Source organism: Manacus vitellinus, unplaced genomic scaffold (genome assembly GCF_001715985.3).
Source record: "Manacus vitellinus isolate BGI_N305 unplaced genomic scaffold, ASM171598v3 scaffold_44_pilon, whole genome shotgun sequence".
In the NCBI taxonomy this organism is placed as follows: Eukaryota; Metazoa; Chordata; class Aves; order Passeriformes; family Pipridae; genus Manacus; species Manacus vitellinus.
In genome coordinates, this window is record NW_021940565.1 from 213865 (window position 1) to 235867 (window position 22003).

At 41.7% G+C, this 22003-nt stretch overlaps 1 protein-coding gene across 3 annotated transcripts in view; it reads right to left on the reverse strand.

Annotated features, from left to right (window-relative positions):
• COP1 (COP1 E3 ubiquitin ligase) overlaps window positions 1–21897 on the reverse strand; it is a 123163-nt gene extending 101266 nt beyond the window's left edge. Inside the window, exons 1-6 of one of the 3 annotated variants that reach the window (XR_003916051.1) lie at window positions 21659–21759; window positions 15020–15079; window positions 13530–13627; window positions 12143–12219; window positions 9661–9780; window positions 7660–7728 (exon numbers count right to left, since the gene is read on the reverse strand). Coding sequence is in view for 2 of the 3 variants with exons in the window: in XM_018079104.2 (XP_017934593.2) it covers window positions 7660–7728; window positions 9661–9780; window positions 12143–12219; window positions 13530–13627; window positions 15020–15079; window positions 21659–21882 (648 nt within the window). In the remaining variant the exon portion in view is untranslated. Of the gene's footprint in view, window positions 1–7659; window positions 7729–9660; window positions 9781–12142; window positions 12220–13529; window positions 13628–15019; window positions 15080–21658 lie in introns of all 3 variants that reach the window. The other 2 variants (XM_018079104.2, XM_029962264.1) reach the window with 2 other exon arrangements.
• Between the last annotated feature and the right edge of the window lie 106 nt (window positions 21898–22003).

Consider the following 22003-nt stretch of genomic DNA (forward strand, 5'->3'; position numbering starts at 1 on the left):
CACATTGTGTCCACAACACATTCTCCAAAGGCAAAACAAGTTTTTGTCATTTCAGCTTTACCAGGGAATATCATATTGCCCAAATCCAGTTATGAGTATAGCAAGACATATTAGCCTTAGTGGGACATATCTGGCAAGCTACTCCCAAAGACTTATTCACTAAAGTGCTTAAACTTGGTCCTTTAAGTTTTTAAGAAGGTTTTGCTTAAACAAAAACCACAACTTACAGCCCTCCTGTTGTATAGCATTCCAAATACATGTACGCTCTGTATTAGATAATCCACCACTTCAGTTTTCCTTTTAAACACTAACCAAAGGTTCTGTCCCTGAACACAGGATAAGAAAGGACTGCTGGGTCCATATCTATTTCTACTATGGCTTCTTCTTCCTTGGAATGAGATGACACTATAAATATATCCTAATCTCTCTCTACTCTGATGGTTTCAGTTTGTGTTTAATTTGAGGCACAGACAGCAGAAGTTTAATGGTTTAGAACTACACTGCCACAGATAATTTACAAACCACTACACCATAACAGATAATTCCATTTTCACTTGTGAAACCTACAGCAAGAGTAGTAGGTGGTGTTATAGCTCCAAGATTAGTGGTAAAGTTAAGTGACACTTGCACAGCACGGGTCCTGCCTGAACTCAACTCTAGCAAATACCATTAGTCCCCCACTTTCATAAACCCCATTTAAAAAGAAGTTACAAAACCACTTACAAGTTCCAAAATTACAGTGAGGAAAACAGCTATTCTACAATGTACTGGTTCAGAGCCAAACTGGACATCTGAAAAATAATTGATGCTTGCTGCCATCACATAAACAGGAGACTTTTTATGGGAACAAGAGCAGAGACCTTTTATTGGCCAGATTTTATTAACTATTGCACATGGCCAAGAGTATGAGATCTGGGATTTTATTCACCAATTCTTCCTTCTAGTCACAACCTACTGTAAACTTACCTGACAGCAGCAAGTCTAAAAGCAGGCAAGTGTGTTTTGTGCTTATTTTAGGAGAAGTCTTCTCATGCCTTCAGCATCAAATGAGTTAATAATGCCCACATTGAGACCTTCCTTTTTTTTGGTGTGCTGGCTCAAGCGTTTTAATCTATCAAAGACCTTAAATCAGTCCACATTCGTTCCAATTAAACTTTGAAAAATGAGACTACTGATTTATAATTGCCAGCCTTTGAGGGACATTTAAGGAAAGCTAAATGAATTAGAGTCCTTGCAGGATATCCAGATTTAAGGGCCTTAATTTGATTTTCACTATGTTGGGCACAGAAAGCAAGCCAAGTCCTGTCCCAGTGATGGGCAGATTCGCGCCTGTCAAACTTTGGATTAAGTCAGCAAAAGCACTTAGAATGACCACTGAAATTAATGCTAAAAGAGAAGCACATACTATAAACTCTCTTCTCAGACACAGATGCTTTCCCAGAACTGAAAAGGCCAAAGTGGACAAAGAGAAGGTTTTAATTCAGTGGTTAAACCTCATAATTTCAACTCCACTGAATGAACTAAAATAAGAAGGTGTATAACACACTGGTCCCATGTTACACACAAGCAAACATATACAAAAGAAAAGCTATGACCTCAAAATAGCCTCTATTTCTTATCATCTCTGGAAAAGGGATTTCAGATGTTTAAGTCAAGAAGCCACCAAGGACTTACACAATGTTAAGCACCAGGTCATGGTGAGTTTGTTTTTGGCTGGCTATCTACTAACAAGTGCAGCTGGGCACAGCACTGAGGTTTCATCCTTGAGCTTCCTGTTTTTCCTGGAGCAAGGGCCCCTCGGGAAGCAGCAACTTCCTCCTTTGTGTTTGTACAGCACAGACAACGAGCAGTCTTCACTGGGTCTCCTGGTGCCAGTTCTAAGTGTTTGCAAAAATCTACAAGCTCAGCAGAGCCTCCCAGTGCCGCAGAGACAGGCTAGAAAAACACACAAGGAGCCACATACTCTTTGACCAACTGCCTTTGTAATTCCAGAAAAGGCACAAGGAAAGAACAGCAAAAGTTATTTCCTGCAGAAATGGTGCCAGGAACACTACTCGAACAAGCTGCTGAACAGAGCTCACGAGAGACAAACAGAGCATCTGGATTCACACTTTTGGAAGCTCACAGGTCACATTATGGTCCAGTCACACACCTTTCAAGGCTCTGATCCACACTTCTCATGCATTTGTGACAATATACACACAGATTCAAACAGATGAGACTATTACCAGAGGGAGCATCGTTTTCCCAGACATAGAAAGCCATTGCACCAACCAGGACAGGGGAAAAAGTATCACCTGTCCACATGAGAAGGATAAATCAGGTAGTCTTTTCAGATAAACCTTTCATCTTATCCCATAGCTTCATCCATCCAACACTGGACACTTCCTAATTCTTGTTCTTCCACCAACTACTGCTCTAACAAACTTGAGTGTCCACTTCATTATCAACAGCTGAACTTCCCCTAAAGGCACCAAGTGACATTAATTTCTCCTGTAGAATTCCATACCTCAATGACAACTGCACAGTAAGATCAGTTTCTCTCTAAGTCTTGTCTGTCTCTGTGTTTTCTTTCCATTATTGCTTTGGATACAGAACCTGTTACACAGGGCAACTATGGCAAGGAGGTCATTTACAGGTTTTAGAGAAATTTTAGTCTTTTAATTTAATTGCAAATCTCATTTATTTTGACATAACACCTCGCTGCTACAAAGTCTTTGCACAAGTCAAAAGAGATGCAGGGTTTCTCTTGCTATGAAGACAAGAACACCTGAGCCTCCACAACGTACTTTCATTAGTGAAATGTGGCATCCAAGCCTCTCAGACACATGGACAGTCCATCTGCAACACATTTATCTGCATGGAATATTTCTCTCTGATCAATACTTCCTCCGAATTGTGTTTTCTCATAACTGGGGAAGGCTTGAGAACAAAATCCTGGTTGAGTTGTCTAACACACAGAATTTCCCAGGAAAGGAGGAAGGAATTGCCTGCCTGATAAAATACATGTTTCACATCTTCAATTTTCCTCTCCCTCATTTAAATCCTACAGTTTGGAGGGATTATGCTTTGAAGGCTTAGTGATAGGGTCTGATAGCCAAGTGTCACGAGAGAAAGACATCTGAGGCAAGGAACAAAGCTGCCTAAACAATTAGATTAATTGCCTTGGAGTCTAATACACCACTGTAGGTGCTACTTAGCTCCTAGTTCTAAGCTGCCCCTTATTCTTTGCAAGACCTCTCTACTGCAGCAAGGAGAATCAGTTATTATATGCTGATATCAATATGATAATCTCCAGCTTGCTCACACAGTTGCTGTATCCTTGGGCTTATTATCACTGCAGTCAGAGCTCACGTCTCTCATTCAGCAGCTCAGAAATGCAAATAGATTTAAAATACCAGTTATTTAAGTGCAATGGATAGGAAAGAGATTACTATAGCTATAAATTCTCCTCAGCAGTCCTGGGATGTAATCAAGACTATATGACAACATAAGAGCATGACTGATTTCTGCTTCTGTCACCTCCTCTTGCTTACTCATTAGTTCATCCATGTGTGTATGCACAGAACAGAAGTCTTGACAGGTGGAGTGATTAACACAAGGTAATGACATCCCTGGAGGATTCATGCTTATAATTCCCTGCAATTATCCCACAATAACTAATAACTCCTCTTATTTTTAGTATTTAACATGCTCACAGTGTGGAGTAAGCGAAGACAGCTGGAGATACACATGCATCTGAGGCTGAAAGGTACAATGATGATACTGAAATGCTAAGCAGGCACTCAGTGCCACAAACCTGAGACATTTCAGGATTATTTCTTTGTCCCAGGATGTTTACCAGCCTAAAAAACAGTCCCTGTGCATTAGCAGACATGAAAGAGGTCTTGTTTGTTAGACGTGAGAGACTTAATGTCACATTATTAGAAAGAAAAAGCCCACAGAACATAAAAATGAAGTGACAGCTGCCAAGAGAAACATGAGGGCACCCAGGGAATAGCACCTGTATGTTGTAGAACTTGATTTGTGATCCTAATCATTAAGCTCAGTATTCTCCTTCAGAAGGCAATGGTGTTACTTGACAGAAATGCCATCAGGTAGCTGAGCTAACAATGTTTTAGGACAAATTATCTATATGATATATATGGTGGTGTCTAACTCCATTTGGTAACATTCAAATCCTGACAAGACAATTAGTAAGGCCTCTTTGTAAAGTGATGAATATAAAACTGGGGAGAATTAACTGATACAATCAGCTCTCTCACAAAGTGTTAGAGATGAAAGAACATGTGAACATTTAAAATTAACAAAGTTAAATCTGCAAAAGCATTTGTGCAACACAGTTAAAGCTCCTTCATGAAAACACGAATTTTAAAAAGTCACAGGTCGTTGCATTTGGTTTCCCTGGAAAATAGGAATAAAAAAAACTCAGAAGTCAATATTTCATTATTAAAACTTGACCTTCCAGACTTTTTGGATCCAAAAAAATGGAGAGTGTGCATTCAATTAACTGTGCACACATATGGAAAGGCACTCAGCCATGCTAAGTTTCCCTTAGAGACTACCAACTGTTGTGGATGATCAATACATTTCTCCCCTCCAAAACTATCTGTTATTTTGTTGAAAAAGTATTTTCAAGCTTTAGTCATTTGTTTTCAATCTTTTTCAAAGTAAGATATTTTTTTTTCTATTACTATTGCCAGGGATTTGGGTTTTTTTGCCACATTGCCCTAGGTGAAAACGAAAACAAAATGTAATATATGAACTTAAAAAGAAAAAGGACTTGCAAATACCTTTGTGGAAAAAACCATGCAGTAAATTTCAGCTTGAAAGATCAATGTTTTGGAAAGTTATGAACAGATCAAAACAGGATTTCTAATAGAAACTCCTGCAGGTGCTGAACCTCACATTTATCTTCTAGAGAAATTATGAAAGTGGAACAAAGAGGCATTTGTCAAAATACTTGACTACACCAATATTCTGAATTTTGAAGTACAAGTCTATAAAGATAGTTTTCTTCTAGATGTAACCCCCCTCCAATATGCTCAGAACTCACCATTTTATGAATGCAGGAGAAAAAAAATACATAACTTATGAGTGAAGTAAGCCAGGAGGGTTACAGGTGGTTAATCATCTGCTCTGAACATGTTGTGATATATTATACAGGTACACCACCTCTGGGGCAATATCTGTATGAACTTACAAAGTACCCAAGTCCCTATGTAAGAACTTGCAGTATGTAGTAAATAAAACCTGTTAATAAAATCTTGCAATAAATAATCTTCCAAGAGGCATATTAGGAAGCAAAGTTACCAATGTTCCTTTAAACATTTAAGCTAAAAATCAGAAACAAGCACCCTATGTAATGCTTAGAATCTTTTTTATTTATTAAGAACTTATCATTACAGCTATGGCTTGCTGAAAGTGCTATTATTGTGCAGTCATCTTTAATAAAACGAGGCCTGAATTAGGAAAGGGGAAAAAGTACTGTTCCTCCCCATAGTAAAGCCTGCTCGTATGACTCACAACAATGTGCAGCACACTGAAGTGTTTCAGGGTCCTCACAGGTTCCTTGAGTTCCATCCTCATTTCTTAAACAGTCATCTCTTACAGCATCAAAACAAACCACAGTGAATTTAGAAGCTTTGATAGCCTCTCTGTGCTTTGTTGCATTAATGAGGTCACTTAACTCCCCCTTCTCACCCTCCGAACCACCATCTCAGGCTTTCTGAGGTCTGGATACATCAACACTGGCATAACCCAAATAGTAACTCCTCTATTATCCCCACAAAATTCCCTCCAGAAAGGAGTACTTGCCACAGACTCCACCATCTCCAGGGAGGACCTGGATACTTACCAAAAGGGAAGCAGCAACTGGCTTAATTTACCTTATGGGTAAAATGACTGCCCGAGGTAGATTTTGGTATGTAAAACTATCCTACTGACTGGTCTGTGTTTTCCATGCATCTTCCCACTGGTTTTTATCTTTCTTACCCTTATCAAGCAAAAAGAAAGACTGCTAGCAGCAAGTCTGACAAGTCCTCATTTCCCTCAAAATAAGTGGCAAGGCCAGGCACTGAGCACTATGGCAAGGACAGAAGTGACAGGCCTGCACAGAAGTCTTTTGAGATGTGACAGTCTGCATTTCATGTAGGAATATAAAGGGGGGTAAGAAATAACGTCAGAGCAAGTCTTGGCAGCAGAGGGAACACATAAGCAGGGACAGAGAGGATCTGAAATGAGCTATATATCCCAATTGCTTTCAGGATGTTCCAAAGGCTGTATTCAGAGGATTTGCAGCCAAAATTAAGTTTCCTTAGCCTTAAAAGGAGATGTTATCCTTGTACATTATTACCAGAGCCAAAGGCAGATGCAGATAAGATGGGAAAGGTTTCCCAGGTGCAAGTCAAAGAATCAAGGTTCAAAGAGACCTTCATCCAGTTTAACCACCAACAGGCACCACCATAATCACACCTAAACAATATTCCCAAGGGCCACATCCAGATGCCTCTTAGACACTTCCAGAGACTGTGACTCCATCACCTCTCTGGGCAACTTATTCCAGTGCCTGAACACTCTTTCAGCACAGAAAATTTTTTCTAATATCAACTTAAGGCCATTTCCTCTCGTCCTTTTACTTGAGATGTGGCAGAAGAGCCCAACTCCCACCTGGCTACAACCTCCTCTCATCTCAGGGAGTTGTAGAGAGCAATGAGGTCCCCTCGAGCCTCCCCCTCTCCAGGCTGAACACCCCCAGCTCCCTCAGACTTGCTCCTCATCAGACTTGTGCTCCAGACCCTTCCCCAGCTCCACTGCCCTTCTTTGGACTTTCCACCACCCTTGTTGTTTTTGACCATGAATATCTGTTGGTGCATTGACAACTTAACTTGCTTTGGAATCACTCCATAACCAGACCCTTAATCCATTCTGGACAAGGCTTCTTATACCCATCACCTTTACCTGGTTTCAAGTTTGACCTTAAAACAGTCATGCTGTTGGGTCTTATGTTCTTCACATCTTTTTTAGAAACCGTGGCCTCCAAGAGAGCTTGTCCTTCTGCTGTTTTCATGATCATTTTTCTAGGTTTCTGGGATATTTCTGGTATTATAGTTTACATATTGCATGACATTATGAAAGATAAGTCCCAAACCATGAAAGACTGTCTATGTGATTATAAAACCCTCTCGTATTTCTTGAGACACTCGTTTTAGGACAAATGAGGAAAAAACGAAGAATATTCATTCTTTTACGTCACCACATTAGTCATGGCATTTGATACACTAAAGGAAAAAACTTGACAACAATTTCACTCCTTCCCCATCTTTCCATTTTCCCAGAAAAAAAAAAAAAACACACTAAAAATCAAGTCTAAAAACCTCGTTTCAAGAACTTGACGTAAATTTACACCAAGGAATCACTATCTCCCCACATGCTTCACCAGCGTGAGACAAAAAGGCAAGTGATTAAAAATTGAAGCTGTCACACGTAAAGAGATTAATTTTCCTTCCTACCCATGTGTCCTCTGCCTGAGATTTCCCCAAACACGCCTGGAGTTTTTCTTTACAGAGATAATGGCAGGCTAACACATCACTTCAATAGAAACGCCCTGGGAGAGAGCAGCAGACACCACCTCACCCACTGAAGCACAAAACAAGTTACCTCTCGTTTGTTTCTCCTGGCAACTTTGAGAAATTCCATCAGGATCTGCAGTTGGGCAGCATGGGATTCCTGCAACACAATATGGTAAGAGAAAAAACACTCATTTTATACACGGCAATCCACACTTAGCACTGAAACAGCTCCCATTCAGAGGTTAAAAAGAGAAAAATAGCTTAAGGCAGTTTAAGAAAATGGTAGTTTTAAGGTTTTGTTCGCCTCACCACAACAGTTCTTATTTGTGCATCACTAATGACTTACTAATAAGTCAAAATGCTTTTCTTTTTCTTTGGCCACTGCACCTGCAATTGATTTTGGAATACAGGTTCCTCACAGACTCATCTGCTACCCTGGAAGATCATCAGCATCTGCTTCATGATTAACATACTAAAGCATGAAGTGTTTATATAAAAAACCAAAAACAAACATCTGCTTCAAAACTAACATTTGTGTTTATGTAGAGATCACTGCTGAAGATTTCTCCAGAGGGGAAGACAACAATGAAATCACTGATAAAGCTAAAACATCCCTTTGCAGTCTTTCCATAACAGGTAACTTACCTCAACCATCAGTTTAATATTTTCGTCCAAGTGGACCAAAAACTGGACATGGAAAGATAAGAGAAGCACAAAAGGAAAAAACCCAAACCCTATATTCCAGCATTAACATAGCCCTAATTCTATCCCAGCATTCTGAGACTTATTTTCACAACCTACCAAAATATTTATTAATTAAAGGACTGTGAAAATAACACTCAAAAAGGATCAAGGCATAGGAGCACACAGAATCCATTAAAGGCAGTGATGACAGGACAAGTGAAGAGATTAGCATGTCAGACTACTACTATTCTGGGATTTTCTTCCTCCCCATCCCTGTGACAACAGTGAGTGAAGAAAGCAAAACTAGCAAGGAAAAATATTTTTAAATTGCTCTGTAAGTCGATTTTGGTTTTTTTTTTTAGGCTTAGTATCCTTAAAAGATATTTGTGCTCAGAAGCACCCATACACTCCGTCCTGTGCCTTCTTTGCTTTGGATTTGTCACAAATGACAAAAAGGTTTGAAGGGAAAAAGAGGTTTTACTCTTTTTCCCCACCATACCTTCAGGGAACCACAACAAAAAAATAATGTACAAGTCCCCTTGCAATAAGGTAATATAAGAGTTTTGCTAGTAGTCAGTAAACATTTTGGGTTCCTTTCCTTCCATCAGAACCACAAGCTGTGTAAATATTGATTCTGAAAGTGTAAATAAATTAAACTATTCCAAATACAACTCTCCCTTACCTGTTTTAAAGCACCATCAAAATCTAAGCTCCTACTCAAACTCCACTGGGCCAAATTCTGTAATAATTCAGTTTAATTTAAAAGGTCTGGCTCTTATAACTGGAAAATGGTCACTTGAAATCAAAAGCCAAATACATGAGAACTGCCCAAACCAACCACATTTCAGTTAAATCATAGGAACAGCTTGCTTCATATTGTATAAATCTTCAAACCAGCCCGATGAACAAAGCACTTAAAACTTTTCTTTCAAGCATCAAATACTAAAAAATTCTTCAGGAAAGGCTGTCATTCAGATTCTATCAGTTCCAGAAAGAAACTACAAGCTGTTATCTTTTTCATATGCTCATTGATTTTATTCCTTAATCTATATTCTGGATTTCTTCATGCTTATTGCTAAGAAAGATCTGACATTTACTTGTGCAAAACTCAATTAGTAAATCTCTTCACGTGCATTTCTCTGTTCTGTGGGTCACTTTCTCTTATCCTTTCCCATTTTCCCTGCTCGTTTATATAACCCTGCCAGCAACATTATAAGCAAGTTTTGGGCATCACAGCTCAAAAGTTTATTCACTACAAAGGTCAGCAAAATGGTCAACTTTTAAACACCAAAACACACGAGAAAACGCTGAGCAATTAATTCAGCAGTAGGATCTTACTTCAAGGTATGAAAACAAAAAATTTCCAAAGAGACAAGTGTTCATTTAAATAAGAGAAACTTCTTACTGCTTCCAACTGCTTCTTCTTTTGCACCAGCAGCTCCAGCATCAGGTTGACATTGGCCAAGTCAAGATTGTCTTGATCTGTTCCCAACAAATCTTGAATTATCTGCCACCTGTGGCCATTCTAGAAAGAGAACAAGAGATGTTGGAGAGGGTGAGGCCAAGCCATGCAGGGCTGTACCCAGCAACAGATATTAAAAGCAACACTGCAATATTTCATTCCTCTGCAAAACTGCAAAACAGTTTTCAGGTATCCCAATTCCCTCATGTACAGGATATAGCTCCTCTGTCCTACTGTGCAACTGCTTATCTTATTTGGAATATATTTGTGCTTTATGAAAACACAGCTACTGCTGCTGGGCAAAGATTATTTCACAGCCACAGTTTTATCTGATTTGTGCCCCAGTTTCTGAGGGCAGGTTTCTATAGGGAGAAAGAAAAAAAATGCCACGTTTATCCAAGCTTAGTTGGATTACATCTGAAATACTGTTAGGTGGCAATACCTTTTAATTTTTTTTTTTTAACCTAAGTAATAGGTAAAGCCCTCATGCTAAATTCAAATCAAAGAAGGTAGTATCAGCTTACTTTCTCTACTCTCACGTCCCACACTGCTACTCTTAAGAGTATTTTCATGGGAAAGGTGAAAGCTGAGAAGACAGAGCTCATCAGGGTGATCTCATTTAAACTGTTAGAGCTGAGGAGGACTTCTCAGAGAGCCAAAATACTACCATGCAGCCCATTCTTCCCTACAGGCTCTTTTCTCTTCTCCTTGACAATAAAGTAGTGAAATGGTTTTCCTGTTGCACAGGAAAACCTGAATAATAATAAGTTAATGCTAATACAGCCTGTCATCAAAAAGCCTCAGGACCCAACTTTAGGTCTTTAGACCTTCTAAGAAATGAAGCTGAACTAAAAAATCCTGACCTATAAAAGCTGTGACACTAAATCAAGATATTTAATTTTGCGGAAAGTAGAAATGCCATCCAGCCTAAATCAGCTATTTTCTCAGAGGCTGTAGCCTATTTTTATTGACTGGATCTAGAAAAATAAAATATGTAAAAAGCTGTATGTTCTATACGGACATTATGTAACTTTCAACAGAACATGTGGAAACTACTCAGGCAAAAAACTCAGTTTCAGTCTAGAACAACTGAACTTGAGTGAACAAGATTTGAGACAAATTTTAACACACCAATGCACCTGTTAATTGTACCACTGCTAAACTACTCAGAAAGCTTCAAAAATGCCTCAACATGATTTCTTCATGAGACCACAACCAAGTAAAGGTGTATTTGCTGCAATGTGTCTTGGATGCCTTTTCTTAATACCAAAAGTAACACAAGGGGAGAACAGGCACTTTAAGGAGCTGGTACAACACCAATATTCCTCTTTTTAGAGATGTCTATACTTTCTATTTGCAGTCAAAAGGTGGAAGCTAAATTACACACTGTATTGGGCATGAAGTTATAGTAGCTGTCCACTTATTGGTATTTATCTAAAACATGTGCATCTACAGGCTTAGTTCTTAAAGGAACACTGTGAAAAAGAGTAAAACCAATTTCCAATGAGCTACTGTACATGCCTTCAGGTCAATTGTGTGCATTTCAACATATCTGGTTTATGCATATTTTATATTAAATAAGGTATATGCATATTTTATAATGAATATTAAAACTTACTGTGAGTAAACCAATGAATCCTTAAAGCACATAACCACTGAAAGCATTGGTTTCTGCAACCCAGCCCCTAAATTAATACCCCTTCGGAGGTTTTTAAAAACATAACTTTTCATATTACTCTACAATCTTATTTCTGAATCACAGAAGACAAGGATGCCAGACATAGCAAGACAAATACACAAGTTTCCTGGCTAATGTCTTTTATTCTTTTTGATCCTAACGTACAAAGGCACCCACTGGTGCTATACATGGATCCTCACGAACTGAGAGCACAGATCACGCCTTGATTCTGTGACATGAAGCAAGTCTAGAAGATATCCAGGCAGTTTTATCCGGGATCTGAGCCACAGCATCAGGCTCCAAATGCATCTTTCTCCCTCTTGTGGTCGGTATTAGCCTTCCTCCAGCCTCCCTGTAGAACACAGCTTCTCACACGTGATTAGACAAGCCCGTGGCACTTCTAATCATTCATTACTCTCGTTGCAGCTCTAGTTTTCAATGCTGAATGGAAATGACTGCCTTTAAACAAGTGTGCTTCCAGGGGTAGTTTCCCAGGTTATGTGCAATACATCATATGACTCTTGGCTATGCTAACACAGCTTCCCTCCACACACATTGCTGCGGGGGAAGAACAGGAGTTGTTAACAAGGTTGAAGGGATCTACTGCCACTGATATTGATATTATTCCCCCCTAAAGCAACTCAGAGCATCAGCTCAACAGTGCAATCTCTTTTAATTTAAGCCATGGAACGACAATTGCTGCACAAAACCATTAAGTAAATATAAAGTAAAAAAGTTGGAACATACGGTGCTACTCACTGAATGGTCCAGTTTGAGTCTTTTCTCCTCAGATCTTTGCTTCTGTTTAAGAATAAGTTCATTGACTAAAAAACATAAATAAGATGTCAAAGAGAAGGAGTTACATTTCAGAAAACAAATATGAAAGATTCTACCTTAATATTCAGTTATTAACCCCTCACTCAGATGTTCATCAGTAATTAAAACAGTAGATGCCTCCACTTTTTTCTGACCAATATATTCCTTAATGGTTTTTTGTAGTGTATATAAAAATTTTTTTTAAAAATCATTAACAAATACAAACCCTACATGCTCCCCAAATTGCTCCAGTTCCTTTTTCTAAGCACCTGTAGTTCTTTTCAACTCCAAGGCAGAAATATATCACAGAAGAGTACGAGAGAGAAAACATTAACTCATTTATTACAGGTCAAAACCAAGCACAGTTGAATAGAACAACTTTTTCCTTGAATTACCATATGCCTTTTTAAAGACTTTTTGCCCACAGTTTTATTTTACACCAGTCTAGTGAATTGTGCAAAGAGAAAGATAACTTCAGTCCTCTGCATGCACCTCTAAAGCTCTACCCCCTCCCACACAGACCTCAAACCCCTGAGCACAGGGGTATGGAAACACTCTTTGGCCCAACATGTACTCCAAGACCTGCTTCAGCACCATCTCCAGCACAACATGACTGGGCCTAAATCAGGATGCCCATTTCTGAAGCATTCCTTGGCTCCTGGGGCTTTGTATCCATTTCCTATTAAATGGATGTCTCGGCACATGAAATCAAGATTTGCTTTAATGTGGTATTTCACACTGCAGCGTGTTTCCTTTGATCTTGCCTCCACAAAACTGAGTTTTAAACTCTATTTCCACTTAGAAACATTTCCTCCCTCTGTAGGAAGCAATCAGGATTGCATACAGGTATGTGTATGTATGAGTATCTTCTGTATCTAATTTATACATACACCAATCACATGGTCCTCACTACAGCAGCCAAAATAGCCCAATATCTAATTCAGCCTCCACCCTTTCAGTGTCCATGCTTTGTTAACAGGGCATGTCCTTGATTATTAGGCAAACAAGAGTGCAAGAAACAAAAGTAAAGAAATATTTACATCTCCAGCCATCAGAAAAACATCTTTGTTTTGCTTTTCTTAGCATGAAAACAGCAAATTAGTCTCACTACTGTAACTCAGCACACAGAACTGCTGTGGGCAGTGCAGTATTAACAATTTATAGTATTAATCTTTTTTTTTCCCAGAAAAATGTCAACTAACCAAAGGGCTGATGCTCAGGTTTTGTTTTCAACATCCAGAAGCCAGTAATTTACAGGACAAATTTATTACAAGCACCTTAGCAACTAAGATGTTTCTCATGCAAGCTTAGAGCTCACCTAAGAAGTTGGGATAAAGATGATCTATGTTGTCCACCACATAGTTGCATTTGGGACATCTGTTGTTGTCCTCCAAGCTCTGGTGAATACATTTATAGCTGTTTAAAAACACAAATAACAAAAGTGAGCAAACATGAAAGAAAAACACAAGCACAAGGTAAATAACATCAACCTTAGAAAATGTGTACTGTTTGTGTTGCCAGGTCAGCTGTGCTGCCAAGAACCTACAGAGTCAAAATATTAACTCAGAGTGTGCTACAGCAGAAAGACAACAAAGTTTCCTGGCAAATATTACAAAAGGTAGTCAAGTACTTCACTTATTTCCCTGAGGATTGTGGCAACATGGATACTTCAGCCACAATTCCATCTCAAATTCACGCCCCAGTAACAAACAGACTCATTATTCACAAACAACTCTTCCAGATTAGCCAAATACTTAGAAAGCAACATTAAAAGCATTTTAGGTAACTGAGCAAAGGAAACATCTTCACCAGCTGGCTGCTTTTCTCACTAACAGTGACTTCAGAGGTCCTCTCTGTTGAGCTATCTGAGAAATAGAGGAATGACAAGATGCACTTCAGCACCAAGCTTAAAAACCTGCTAGATGTCAACAGCTGATAAGAGACATCAGGTGACAACTTTGCTCCATTCCTTCTAAATAAAGATATTTCAATGTTTCTAATCTTGGACCCCGAAAAAGTCACAGATCACAGGGATAAAGTATTACCACAGAGGTCACAAAATCAGCTGTTATCTTACCTGTTGCAGGTTAAAACTTTTCTGAAAGTTACCTGAGGCTGCTGCTTGAGGAAGTGCTTTATGCTACTGCAATTTTACTTCTTAAGGCTTATTTCTAGTTAGACACCATAAGAGTATAACACAGATGGGACATTAAAATATCATAGTTCAACACTGATACCAATCTCTAGTGGAGAGGAGGAGCAGCAGGTAGTTCCACACCTGCCCCTGGAGGGTTCTTGCACTTCTCCATGAAACATTTGCTCCTCATGGCAGCCAGAGATAACACACTGAAAAATAAGTGGAGCTGGGCCAATTCAATACAACAGGAAAGCCTGAAGCATATCCCCTCTTAGAAAGTTTAAAATAATTACAATATACAATGTACAAGCCGCTTCAAACTGAGTATGGTCTTGCATAAAGGCAAGGAGGACCTGCCAACATCATTCCCAACACTCTACAGAGGTGAGACCAAGCGAGGTAAGTTGACAAACTGTTCTGAGTTTGGGTACTGGATGCTGCCAGCAGTTTATGACCATTTCATTTCTTTACAGAGTAAATATGATGGCACAACATATTTGGGTTTGAACACTGAAGACTTTTTTTAATCTAATAGGTACCTATCTTTTAAAATTTCATTTCAACCCTTCTTCACTGCAGAGAGAAGACAGAAAAGAGGTTCACAGCAATATCCATCTGCACATGCTGTAAGAGATGGACACTTTGTGCAATACACAGAAACCAAATCTTACCAGAAGCTGTGTCCACATTTCGTCATGTAGGCTTCTTCAATCATATCAAAACAGATGGGGCTGAAAATAAAACAAAACAAAAATCACAAAGATGTCTTTTTGTGTTAAAAAAAGGAAGGAAAGCGTTATTATTTCAAAGCAGCCTCTTAATTATGCTTAGGTAATACTTTCCATATGTAAAATGAAAGGACATTGGAGTGCAACAGCAACCAGGTAGTATAAAGATCAAAAGGGCAATCAGCAGTTCTTTGAACTCTGAATGATACTGTAGTTTGCTACAATTAGAAACCAGGTAAATGTTCACTCCCCAAGCTTTTAAGAGTTGCAAACTTCCCAAATAGAACCAGAGTACCTCCAACAAGCAAGGCTGAAGAAGACCGTTCTAACCATCTGTACTAGGTCTCAAACAAACCTAAAAACCCCTGACTGCCCGTGAACAGACACAATGTATTTATAAATGACACCCAAATTAGCTTCTCCTTCCTTTTTTCAGCCAATAGCTATCTATAATTTTAAAAAGTGATGCAAAGAGACAGAGCAGATCAGAAATAGCAGTGATGTCACGAGAACAAGGAGTAATGAGCGGGCAGAGAAGGTGCAGACGAGGAGGGTGCCCCTGCAGAGCACTGCCAGGGTTGAGGCTGCAGGATGAAACCAACGGGCAAGCAGGTGATACAGGGTCAAAGGAGAAGATGGGAAAGGCAGAATGACTCAGTCATCAAAGCACAGCCCTTCTCCAGGAGGGATCACCAAGAACCAAGCAGGGAGCTGAAGAGAAGGGTGTGCAACCAAGCAGTGCTCCACAGGAACCTGAGCATGACACAAGAGGCAGGAATTCAGGAGATGGGTAGTGGAAGAACACTGGCTTATTAAGTGGCTGTGACATGGTTGAAAGGAAAATGAAACAAATAAAAGCAGAGGAGCGCTGCATCCTAATTCCAGTGACTCCTATGGCTGTTCTCCCTGATGGCTGGAAAGATGCTGTCACAGACATCCTCATCTCCAGGTCTGGGCCAGCCATCCAGCGAGATGCCATGGACAGCAACGCACACAACACACTGATCAGCTGTGTCACAAGCTTTACCTTGCTTTCAAGCCATTATAGAAACACAAATGATCTCCTCTCACTCCCACAAGTCCACACCAATCTCGGTTCAGAGAGGTTTTCACCAGCATTTCCTCCTCCCACGTTCTGCCAACGAGGCAGTTCCCACCGAACGAGCTGTTAATAAACTGTTAACAACTCAGGCAAAGCACGAATCTTTCTGCATCCAAAATAAAAAGCCCAGATCAGACTGAAATAAGCAATGCTTGTTTCTCAGGCACTCAGTTTCCCCACTTGTTACCCTATTAGGAAACAAATGTTACAAAAATAGGAGGGAGGAAACATCTCTTAAACACTTATTAAGCCCACAGAGGGGAAGCTGTGACCACCACCAGTGCAACCCCCTCTGAATCACCAAGTTGGAAAACACAGGTGCCCTCAAGGGTTTGTCCAGATAGTCCATCAAATCACCTGTTGGGTAAAGGCAAAGGAACCAAACCAGAATACTACTCTCTATACCAAAAAACAGCCTCAAAAATAATTAACACACACCTGTCCCTCTTCCACCTTGACAGAACCTTTTCTGCACATCACTTGTCTGGTCGGGAGTTCATGTCACTGTTTCCAAGTTAGAAGCTATTTAGTTTCAAGGCACTGTTTAATCAGCATAAATTATGACCAAATTTAGCCAACAAGGGTGGATTAATAGAAGGAGAATTAGGCATCTTTGTATTCTATTAGCTGGCCTTTAAAAGAGAAAGTCAAAGACTTATGGTTATATGAATGTCTGAGGGTGGTTTCTCCCCACTGGTGATGAACTGCTTAACTTCTTCACCTTCTTCTAGTCATGCTGTATAACTTATGTGTACATTATGTGTCATGCTAGAAAGTGCTATTCCCCACAGGGCCAGATGTGTTCCTTCCAGCACACTCCTAATGTCCTGCAGTAATTAACAAGGCTCTAATGCTCCTTTGTCTGCAGTAGAACATCATAAATTAGAGGTAAAACAGGAAGATTACCTCCTAACACGACAGTCACCCAAGACCACCGTTCCCAAACTTATTCTTCATACCAGCTTGATTGGAGAAGTGACAGAGCCAAAACAGCTGAGAAAAAGCAATCAGAGCCAGCAAATGTAGCTATTCAGTACCAGGGTCATCGTTAACGGAGCCTGAAGTTTCCATTAAGAACTGTTTCCCCCGAAATGCTCACTGATTTACAAGTAAAAACAAGATTGATGTCTTTTAATACTTACTGAAGCCAAGCTCGCTGCAACACATGAAAGTTGTTATGCACCAGTTGTTTGAAGTTAATCTAACACAGGGGGAAGGTTAAGAAAGCAGTGGAGTGGTGGGGACTGGAGACAGACTACAGTTTGTGGTATACACTGAAACAGGGAAGCAGAAGTATGGCGAAATCAAGGCTTCTCTGCATGACGTTTTCTTATTCTCTACCTGTCTTAAGCAGCAGAGCCAGGTTAAAAGGACGTGGGTGACTTCAGCAAGTCAAAAATGCCACTGACCTCTAGGAAATAGGGCATCAGTATCCCATAAATAGGTTTCTATCCAGCGCTGCAAAGGCTGACCATTCTTTCTCTGCAGGGTAGACCTCTTAAACATTTTAAAAATCATTTTAACCAAGTTCATGGCTCTAAGTTCTGCCAGCTGTTTTCCAGGCACCTCTCAAGAGTGCTGCTGTCACGCTGCTGCTACTGGAACACCTGGCTGAAGTGGCCACTGGACAGTTTTAACACATTTCAACAGCAAATAAGAGCCATTACAGTGTCTCCCTCCTATTCAGCTCCTCTCTGCTCTAAGCAGAGAGCAGGACTTGGTGCAGGCACTGTCCTTCCTGTGGAAGGTGTCCAGTTAGAGATCACTGCCACTAGTATCTACTCAGTATGAAGCTCCAATTTAAACAACAGAGAGTGAGACCATCCTTGCACATGGTATGCAGACAGCTCGCTGTGCTTTCAGTCTGTGACCTTCAGGGGCAGCTTGCAGTATATTCCTTACTAAGAGGGTTTGTCGGATCACAAACGTGGGAACAACGACACTCAGCCCATGCCTGGATTAACAGGTAACCACCTGAGGAATGAACTGGTTTTAAAAACCCATGGACCTGCAAGCTGTGAGCCTTTCTCACAGCTGTGTTGGGTGCACCTCTCCAGGTCAGAAAGGAACACCCCCTCTTCCATATGTTCTTATTTGTGCCAGGGTCAGCGACAAGCACTGGGATAAAGCAGCCACCAAAGAGACAGGTAAGATCCACTCCATCCAGGGAGCAAAGCAGATTGTAACTGGTTTTAAACTCAACCACTAATTGGGAGGGGTAATATAAGGCCCGGGAAAAGTAAGCAGTTACATCACTGGACAGGAGGAAATCCTCTGATTAGAGGATTCCCCTTCAGATACTCTACGGGCAAGAGGAAAGACACCCGGCTACACCAACAGCACAAAATACCTTTAAACTCAACATCCTGCACAAAGAGAAACAAAGTTCTCCCTTTTTTAATAAAGTAGTGCTGTAAGTCAGACCTATTTGCTCTCCTGACTGGAGTTACACATTTCCAGGCAGAAGCTGATACACACCACAAAGAGGACACACTTGCAAGCTCCTGAGCATACACTTGCTAAACATTTCACAACCCAGAGTGGCAACACATGCCAACGTTTACCTTAAGGCCCTGGCCTCCTGTTGTCAAGACAGCACTTTCAGGAGACAGGCAGGGAAGTCCCACCCATTAACGCTATTTAGGGAATTTTCACTTGCACCTTGATGTTCGAAACTCACCCAAACTTCTTTACTCTTTCCCACCTTCCATCTGGTACAGGCAGAACCTACAACTGAGTTTAGAGCTGTAGCTCACAGCAACTCACAGCTCATGTACAGAAAAATCATCAAGTGTTCCCTACAGCTGGCAGCATCTTGAACGTGTCCTTACAGGGGAAAAAAGGGTCATGTGGAAAATTTCTGCTTCTCACACTGAAATATCTACTGCTAGTTTAAATCAATTATTTAAACCTACACACACACACCTGCCTTCTTGGACATTGCTCAAAACTCCAGAGTTGCCCAGTTCAGTTTGTTTCTGCATAACTGTATTGCTAACTCAAATTTTAAAAAGAGGAATACTATAATTTGAAGCTAGAACAATAAGCAGAAACAAGCCCTTCGGCCCACAGAAATACACAGCAGTGAAAAACCCAAGTTAACTATAATTATTGCCTGCTCTTAAAGCTTCTGACATGCACTTCAATATGCCCAGCGTGGCTCTTGCAAATACCAAGAAAAGACATTTTGGCCGGATTATACTGAGTTGATTTCTGTCCTCTCGCTTGTTCAGGCAGCAGCAACTCCTCAGTGAGGAGAAAACAGCTAATAACAGGTTCTCCTTGAAGAATACACAGTACTTACCTGCAGAAAAAGACAAGAACCAAGAAACTCAGCTTTTTGAGCCATCTTAGAATACTTTAACTGGTCTACAAACTGGTTGTGGGGGCAACTTCCTTCCCAACACCCTCATTTTCACAACAGACAACAAAATGGGAAATAAGAGCTGACTAGAAAGGACAGGGAGCCACAGTGGCAGAGCACTAGTGCCAGAGTGTGAGTGTAGAGGGAGTAGAGGGGAATGGGTATTTGTAATGGTTTTTATCCTCCATGACCAGAAAACCTGTGAGCAACAGGTTAAATCCACCTAACATGGCCTAGAGCCAGAGCAAGGCATCTGCTGATTACAGCTGTGCTCTCATCCCAATTCTGCTACTGAGCAAACCACTAACTACAGTAATAAGCAGTAATTTTTGACCATTTACTTATTACTAGTAAGAAGTACTTACTGGTTTTTTTTCCTGCCACTAACTTCTTAGCAGCTTCAAGTTCTCACTTCAGTAGCAAAAGTATTTCCTATCGACTCTGCCAAACACTTTACAAAGCTGTAAAACCAAGCCTACAGATTTTTGAGACAATACCTGCACTGTGGAGATGCCTCACATCCAACCCTCACCTGTAAGTCAGAGCTGTCAAAGTCATCTTTGAAGGTGTGGCCTATTCATCTTCCTTTTTAACTGTTCCTTTCCAATGCATGAATTTCCCACAACTCGAACTTTTTCCCAGCACCTCTTCCCTGTTTGCCTCTCTTGGACGTGAACACTCAACCCTACTTTCTGTTCTCACATTTTAAAACACCCAACCAGCTACAAAAATCAAACCTACTCCTCAGGTCAGGAGGTTTGAAACCCATCAGCAAGGGGCTCTCTTTAAAACTGCAAATTACCAACAGCTGTCAAACCACACATCGCAGTAGGCCTTAATTTAACAATTACACTGAGAGGTGATTTCCAGCTACAAGCTGCAGCTTTGGCTGGATGTTACAAGAAGAGCATCTGCAAAAACTTTATCCCATCATGGCAGAAATTCCTTGCTCATCTGTTTTTTGGTGCCTGCATGACACAAACCCTATTGATGTTTCAAGCCAGCCAACCTTTCCCAGCAACACAAGCAAACCAAGCCAGCCTTGCTGGAGCTATCAACCACCATGAGGTTCCTTGGATGCCCATCCAAAGGGACACTAAATCCTCTGCTGGCTCCTCTTCCAGAGGTCAGAGGGCTCCAGACCCCTCGGAGGCCTCACTGTCCAGGAGAACATAGCAGTTGCTGCGATGTCAACACGCTGTGAGGAAGCAGGTTCTTTCCAATACCTTGGATGCACTCGAGGAGGAACCTGCCAGGAACAACCTGAATTTGTCTAAAAACAGACAGGGTGGAGGCAATGCTGCTACACAAGGCCAAAACCAGACAGAATCACAGGATCAGTGAAGTTGGGAAAGACCTCCAAGATCATCATGTCCAACCCATGACTGAACACCACCTTGTCAACCAGACCATGGCACTGAGTGCTACATCCAGTCTTTCCTTAAACACCTCCATGGATAGTCACTCCACTACCTTCCTGGGCAGCCCATTCTAATGTCTAATCACCCCTTCTGTGAAGAAATTCTTCCCAATGTCCAGGCTAAACCTCCCCTGGTGCAACTTAAGCCTATGTCTTCTCATTCTATCACTTCCTACCTGGGAAAAGAGCCTGACTCCCACCTGGCTACACCTCCTTTCCGGTGGTTGTAGAGAGTGAGAAGGTCCCACCTCAGCTTCCTTTTCTCCAAGCTGAGGCCCCCCCGCTGCTCCTCATCAGGCTTGTGTTCCAGACCCTTCACCAGCTCCGTTGCCCTTCTGAACTTACTCCAGCACCTAAGTGTCCTTCCTGAATGGAGGGGCCCAGAACTGGACACAGGACTGGGGGTGTGGCCTTACCAGTGCCCAGCACAGTGGGCCACTCACTTCCCCGGTCCTGCTGGCCACGCTATTCCCGATACACAGAGACACAAAAGAGAGAAAACCCCAAAGCCAGAACACCCGGAGGGCAGCGGCCGTCCCGGCACCTCCTGCCCCTCGGAGAGCCCCGGGGGGCCGCCGGCTGCTCCCTCCTCCCGCCGCTATCCCGCACAGCCCAGGCTTCCCGCCGGCATGGCGGCGCCCCAGTCCGCCTCCCCCCCCAAACCCCCGGCGATATATCGCGACACATCGCGCTCACCACACGAAGTCGTTGCTCTTGTCCTCGTAGGAGTTGATGAGCCCGTTGCAGAGCGGGGTGAGCAGCGGCCTCTTCCTGCCGCCGCCCCCGGGGCGCGCGGCGGATGACCGGCCGGCCGCGCCGCCGTCCCGCCGCATCGGCCAGCCCGCGCCCAAACGCCGACTACCGCGCCGCCATCGAGCACGGGCCGCGCGCGCGCCCGCCCAGAGACGAGCCGGCGCCATGGCCGGCCGAGCGGAGGAGGAGGAATACGAGGAGGACGAGGAAGGAAGGAGGCAGGCCGGTGTGGCGGCGGGCGGGGCGGCGGGGTGCGGTGGCGGGTGCCCCGAACATGTCCCGAGTGCC